At 45.7% G+C, this 7,384-nt stretch overlaps 1 protein-coding gene across 1 annotated transcript; it reads right to left on the bottom strand.

Annotated features, from left to right (window-relative positions):
- Positions 1-2,541: 2,541 nt before the first annotated feature.
- PJA1 (praja ring finger ubiquitin ligase 1) lies at positions 2,542-7,146 on the bottom strand. Its single transcript, XM_023508298.1, has 2 exons — positions 6,976-7,146; positions 2,542-4,825 (listed from the first exon to the last, which is right to left on the bottom strand). The coding sequence occupies exon 2, from the start codon at positions 4,756-4,758 to the stop codon at positions 2,986-2,988; it is 1,773 nt and encodes a 590-aa protein (XP_023364066.1). The 5' UTR covers positions 4,759-4,825; positions 6,976-7,146; the 3' UTR covers positions 2,542-2,985.
- Positions 7,147-7,384: the final 238 nt, after the last annotated feature.

Genomic DNA, 7,384 nt, shown 5'->3' on the forward strand with positions numbered 1-7,384 from the left:
GTAAAGTACACCTCAAGTCCACCAAGATTCTGCAGTGGCAGGTTTCTCCAACACCAGCAAGGGGCTTTAGGTGCTGGGTAGGTGTCCCCTTTTGTGGATAGACTAACTCTAACTAAAAGGCAAATTAGGGTCACTGCTATGCAGTGCAAACAGTGTGCTCCTAAAACACCTCCTGTGTGTGCCAGTCAGGTCACAGCAAAGGTTAATTGCAAACCACCACAACCCCACCCAAAAAAGGCCCTCCAAAGACTCAGACTCTTGAGTGTTTCTACCAGCTGAGGAGCTGGCTAAAGGCCAAGGAGAAACATAAAATGTCTTGCGGGGAATAAAGTCACAATCATCAGCTTGACCAGCAGCAGAAAAAAAGTCTGTGATTTCTATCCACATTTCTGTATATGCACTGAGAAAAGAATGACAGTATCTCTCTTTTTCTAATAGGAAATTATTTTTTCTTACTTATTTTTTTAATATTCACGAAAATGCATGGATATGATAAAAAATATCAAGAAAATTCATTATTTCAGATAAAAATCAAAAGCTTCCTTCTTCATTGTTTTATTCCAATCCTCTGTCCCTTCCCAGAGGTAAACTCCTGCCTTCTGTTAGACATGGAGCCTTCTAGGCATTCTTATGCATTTACATATACAGTTTGGTTTTATAAGGCTTTTATTTTACATAAAACTACTCTACACTATGCTATTTTTAATTAATATTATGTCTTGGAGACCTTTCCATATCAGTACATGCAATTCTTTTTTTTTTTTTTTAAGACAGAGTCTCCCTCTGTTGCCCAGGCTAGAGCTAGAGTGCCATGGCATCAGCCTACTCCACAGCAACCTCAAACTTCTGGATTCAAGCTATCCTCCTGCCTCAGCCTACTGAGTAGCTGGGACTACAGGTGCCCGCCACCATGCCCGGCTAATTTGTCTATTTTTAGTAGACATGGAGGTCTCATTCTTTTCAGGCTGATCTCAAACTCCTGAACTCAAGGAATCCTCCTGTTTCGGCCTCCCAAGAAGATGGGATTACAGGGGCCTATTACAACACCTGGCTAGTTTTTCTATTTTTAGTAGAGTACATGCAATTTTTAACTGCTGGATACTATTAATTTGGATACCAGAGTATCTGAGTTTGGGTTGAGGGCCATGTGCCACTTGGCACATCGATAGGTTTAGTTTCTACCCAAACTGCTTTCCACAAAAGCTGCTAGTTTACATGCACACCACTGCAGGAGTCTTCTCATTTCTTCTCTTCTAAGTCCAAATTAGACATTATCATGAAAAAGAAAACTATTGCTTTCTAATGGACACTGTTTCATTAGTGTGTTACTTCACATGTCACTGGTTACCAGCGAGGTTGAACAATATCCAGACTATTGGAGGCATGAAGAAACTGCTGTCATAAAATGTTGGTGGAAGCATGAATGAGTACAACCATTTTGTAAATCAATCTAGAAATATCTAGTTGGGGTGAAGATGCTCAAATCCTAGCACACAGAAATTTCACTTCCATGCACTCACCCCTAGAGAAATTCACACATGTGCACAAAGAAACATCTTTTTAGTATGCCCACTGCCACAAACTGTTGGGGAGAAACTAAATGTCCACCAAGAGGAAAATGGATAAATAAAGTGTGGAAATTCATACAATTGAATACTTACTGTGTAGGAGTTAAAACGTATGAACTAGATCCATATATAAATCTCAAAAAATTCAAGTGGCAAAATGATGCATTCTATCAATTATGTCCATTTTAAAAACACTGTATATTGGTTATGGATATATACACACACATACACGTTTACATATACACAGATGTAAATTCCTATATATCTCTAAAGACATGGATGAGAAGTAAACATACCATTTTCTAGTGCTTGCCTCTGTGGAAGGAAGGAAAATAAGACAGGGTGAGGAACTTCACATGTGCCTGAAGATTTCATTTATTGGTGAGATGGGAGGGAGGGAAAGGCAGGCTGTGTGTGTGTGTGTGTCTCTCTCTCTCTCTCTGAAGCATATATGGCCAAATGTTAAAACCTGTTTCTCTGTATAGGTGGGTACCTCTATTTTCCTGCAGCACTTTCTGGCATATACTATGTATTTTTCTATTCCTATCTGTATCAGTGTGTTAAGCTATAAAATTGGCATGTAGCACTACTTTTTTACACATTGCCTCTGAGAGTTTCTATTTTCTCAAAGGTGATTTTAACTCATTCATCCCTACATGCAGTTTGATTGTATTCCTACCATTGTTCTGTACTTTTACCATGCTTTTGCACTGTTTCTTTCCTCCCTACTCTTTTAACTTGACCTTTTCCCCTATAGTAATTTGACAATTATACACTTTATTAATACTTTTAAAAATGATTACCCTCAATTTTTGGAGTCATGGAGGAGTTGGGAGTCATCATTTCCAGTGAAACTAAAGTTTTTATACTGTTGGGAACACCAAAAAACTCTACTTTTGATGCAAACACAGGGATCAGTTATAAAGTCACTTAGTACTACTGATTCACACAAAACCAAACAATTCAATTATATCATGTAAAACCAAAAGAATTTTAATAAGCTTTTACGGCACTGCAATTACAGGAACATTAACCCATAACATGCAACAAAAATGATTTTGCCTTTTGGACATGTTTAACAGATAAACGTGACATTACAATTAACAGCAACATATTCTACTGAAGAAAACAAATGCAACTTATTTCAATTTTCAGGCTAGAAAATGTATGTTCTTACTGAAATCTCAAGTAGCATTTAGAAAGTTTAGTTTTCTTTTTAACCTCTAGAAGCTGAAATGATTTTTTAATGCAATCATATACAACCATTTTCACATTGGAAATCACCATGAGGAATCAATAGGTTTATTCTAAGTGGCCAATAGGTTTCATTGCCATTGTTAATTCTGAGAGGGCTCCTGCAGTATTGTGGATTTCAGATGGGGAAAATAATCAGACCAGGAGTAAACAGCCTTGGTCTTCAGAGTGGGGGAGGGAACATGCAGCGGCACACAGGGCAGGTGCCTGACTTCTGAAGCCAGATGGACACACATGGCTTATGGAAGTAGTGGTGACATGGCAGCTCAGTTGCTACCTCCCCCTTCACATATTCACTGCAACAGATAGGGCAGCACATTTCCTGACCAACTGCACCATGATCTTCAGTGACTAGGATTTCAGGAAGAGTGTTGATGCTCTCCTTGCTTGCTGGAGGATTGGCAACCTCTACATCCACTGCAAGAGACTCCAAGTGTGCAAGGGCAGTTTCCATTGCCTGGGCCAGGCGTTCTTCTAGTGCCATGTAAGTGAGGAACTGAGGATCCACATAGGAAATGGCTTCAGCCACTCCTAACCCATCTGCAAATCCATCAAAGAGGCTCCAATCTACTTCTAGGTCTTCACTCACACTGGAGTCATCTTCGAGGTTGTTGTTGCCATCAAGCATGAATACCCCAGGCTGCATCAACTCGTGACCAGAATCATTATCCCCCTCACTGCTACTCTCATTCTCATTGTACTGGAGCCAAGGAATTTCTCCTTCTTCCAGGGATGCCTGCTCCTCTCCCTGAAGAGATGGCTCATGAACTTCTTCAAGATAATTACTGCCATTGTTGCCAGCACTGGCACCAGCACTGACAGCGGCACTGGTGCCAGTGCTGGCACTGGCACTGACACTGGCATCAGCACTCACCCTAGCTTGCTGAGGTTCCTGCTCTTCTTTCGCTGGCAGAGTTTCCCAGCTTTCACCACTGGAGGACAGGGTTTGCTCTCGACTTCGATACTTACGATGAAGAGCAGCAATCCACTCTTTGTCACTGTCAGAATCTTCATCACAGTATTTGTAATAATCATCACTGTACGTCCAGAAGTCAGGGTCAGCCATGGTGCGTCGCCGTCTTGGCATCTTTTCTGGTTTCACTGGGTCACTTCTCAATTCCCTCTTATCTTCAAGGTACTTGGGCTCAGAGTAGCCATTTGAACTCTCACCTCTGCCTCTTCTTGTTAGGCCATCTGAGTGGCCTTCATCAGCATTGGTGGTATCCCTCCACCTGGAAGTACTGTGTGGCATATCATCATCATCATCAGTGTCAAAAAATATTTTTGGTTTCACACAGTTTGGACTTGTCAGATTTCTAATTTTAGGCCTTACCACTGGTTCCTCTGCATTCTTAGGGTTGTTTTCCCCACCACCACAAATACTCACAGGAGCCCTTCTGGGATGTGCAGGCAAATTCTGCTCCCATCTCTCCTTCTCCAAGCTGACACCATTTGTAGCCACCTTGCCTTCAGCAGAGGATGACTGTGAGGCCACACTATTGTGCTGTAGAAACTCAGCTCTGCTACCAGAGCATCTTGCTACAGGGGCTGGATCTAACTTGTCAAGCTCCCCCCTCGCATCACAGCTAAAACTCGAGAACTGTGGAGATGCCCCAACCAAAGACCTTGCCCCTTTCTCTGGATCATACAGCTTATCATCTTTAAACTTGCCAGTTTTCCCTCTCACTGGAGGTCGCTCAACAGGCCCAGCCCCCTCCTCCTCACTATCATCTGGCCCATAAGAGTCAGTATGTCCATAGGTCATTCCTCTTCTGCTACCTGAGGCCCTGTACTCTCTTGGTGGATACCTGGAATAGTCCTCATTATCAACATTCAGGCTGGTTCCCGAGCTTTCACTGTGGTCCCAACTACGACGAGTGGTAGAGAATGGTGAGCGGCTCCTCTTGGTGTTTTGACTGGGGGCTGATCTGTGCATTGGGACTTCGGAGGTTGTCTTTCTCTGGCTGGCAATCCTTTCCTGCTGGCTGGTGGATGGCCTGAAACTGACATAAGCATGCCTTCTTCCATACCTCCTGCCTGTATTGGATTGATACCCTCCTGCTGGTTTGGGCCATACAGGCTTGCTAGATTCCTGACCCATTGCTCTGACTTAGGAGGGTTTCTAATACAGCTGGGGCCTGGGTGGAAAGGCTCCTGCTCCCTGCACACGCTTTTGAGATGGGAAAGTCAAATCAGTTCAGAATAAAGGAGAAGGGAGGTTTATTTTCACTTCAGCAGGCAGGTAACATAAAGAAAAAGGGCCTTTAAAATTAGTTTCACTTTCTTCTAAGGTCTGGAGTAGCATTCCAGTGACTGTCAGGTGTGGACCTGGAACACATTTTTAACGTTGGCAAAATGATTACAAGACTGGTTTTGCAGGAAAGCCAGATGTAGGGGAGAATCTGACAGAAGCTGAGGGTGACTACACACTGGGAAGATAGGTGAAGTACTGTGAATTGTGCCAGTGTGGGAAAAAGAAAGACTATTGTGGGCTCTTTAGGGGGTATCTGCATTTATCTGAGCCCTACAGACATGCAAGAGAAATACAAATTGGAATAGAGTGGAAAATATAGATCACTGTGTGTGCACAAGTGCCTACGTGTCTGTCAGGAGAGGGACAGATGGAAGGGGACCAGCAATACTGCAATGGAGGCATGCCCATGTTTGTAAGAAGAAGGGGTATAACTGTTAGAATGGGACTCACTCTGGATGAGGGTATGAAAATGATAGTCATGGGTGGGGTGGCTTTGGAGGACAGGGGTGGGTGTAAGTAAAAGAGAAATGGAATGTGCATTACAGTTGTACATGTGGCAGCTGGAACTATGGAGGGATGCATGTGTTTATGTGTTTGTCACAGGTATGGTAGCAATGGAGAGGAGTGTTTAAGAGTTTGTATGTGTGTTAATCAAAATGGTAGGCAATAAATAATGGAGAAATGTCAGTGAGAGCAAATGCAGCAGGCACCAATGGCGGGGGGTGGTACTGGAGAGGGAAGTACCTCTGTTGTGGAAGATTGAACAGAGGTGGGCAGTCAAAGAAAGCCAGCATGTGCGAATGTGACAAACAGGGAGGGCCTGGTGTCCCCAGAGAAAGGCTGATGTGAGTGTGTGAGTGTAAGCACTGCATGGACCAGCAAAGGAGGACTGTCTCTGACATATGCGGCAGAGAGCTGGAGCTGAGAGCACTGAGAAGGGTGTGTGAACGGCACTGTGGGTACCTATGTATGCCTATCCCAGAAAGAGAGGATGTCCTTATGTGTGTATGTGGCAGGCAGAGAGAAGGAGGTCAGTCCTAGGGGGAGGGAGGTGTGTGTGTGTGTGTGTGTGTGTGTGTGTAAGGAAGACTAAGGAAGAGGAGGGGGCCAGTCTAGGAGGTGTGCATGTGGTAGGCGGGGAGGGGAGGGGAAGGCATTGGAGGGTACAAGGCCCTGTGTGCATGTGTGTCAGGGGGAGGCACTGGAGGGTGTGAGGGTGTGTGCGTGCACTGGAACCAGGAAGAGTGAGGGCCAGGGGGGCTATGATGGAAGGCTTCTGTGTGCGCGCGTGCGTGCACACATCACACAGGGGTGGGAGGGCGCAATGTCATAATAAGAGATGGTAAAATGTTATCAGTTCAAATGGGACCCAAACCGATGTGGCAGCGGAGGGGGGAAAAGAAAAGGACATGTGTGGGTCTAGATTCCCGGCCCCCCCACCCCGAGAATCTTTTTTTTTTTCCTGACAACAATCCTTTCCCCAGGACCAATATTTTTACCTAAAAATCTTCACCATTTACCCTTTGGCAAAACGACAGCAAAATGAGGGAAGAAAGGCCACGCGTGCTCCGCAAAGGGGCCAAGGAGGGAGAAGGAGAAGGAAGGAGAGGCAGAGAGGATGGGAGGGCCGCGACTCTACTGCCAAATAGCGATTAAAGGCACTCGAGTTGAGGCCACCACAGGAAAAGGGCTCGACAACGGACGATGCAGCTCCCAAAGAGAGGGAGAACACCAGCCTCACTTTGCAGTCCGGTCCCGCGTCCACCCCACCCCTTCCCCAGGGGCGAACATGAAAAGCAGTTCATGGGAATTCCCCCCCCCCTCATTCTCGCCCCCTTGCCAGGCCACTCGCCCCACCGCCCGCACCTGGATGAACCGAGGAGACAGCCTTTTACTCACCAATCCAGACAGTAGCACGCTCTTCAGAGGAGCTGAGCTGTAGACTTCCGACCGCCACGACCGCCACGACCGCCACGACCGCCACGACCGCCAGAGCCACTGCTCCCGGGTCTCCAGCTCCTCCCCCTCCAGACAGCAGCCCAGCGGGCGGCGACTGCGGCGGCGGAAGTGATTGTGGCGTCAGCCGGCTCCGCCCCCTTGATGTGGCGGCGGCGGCAGCTTGTCTCCACAAAATGATGGTGGGCTCGAAAGCATTATTTCATTTTAAATCAGTGGTTCTCAACTTTCCTAATGCCACGACCCTTTAATGCAGTTCCTCATGTTGTGGTAACCCCCAACCATAAAATTATTTTCGTTGCTACTTGGTTGGGGGTCACCACAACATGAGGAACTGTATTAAGGGGTCACG

The sequence above is a fragment of the Otolemur garnettii genome, unplaced genomic scaffold (assembly GCF_000181295.1).
Source record: "Otolemur garnettii isolate 467f Iridium unplaced genomic scaffold, OtoGar3 scaffold00241, whole genome shotgun sequence".
Taxonomy (NCBI): domain Eukaryota; kingdom Metazoa; phylum Chordata; class Mammalia; order Primates; family Galagidae; genus Otolemur; species Otolemur garnettii.

Excerpts from the sequence above, each read along its gene's own strand:
- PJA1 (XM_023508298.1), bottom strand. The coding sequence starts at position 4,758 with ATGCACAGATCAGCCCCCAGTCAAAACACCAAGAGGAGCCGCTCACCA.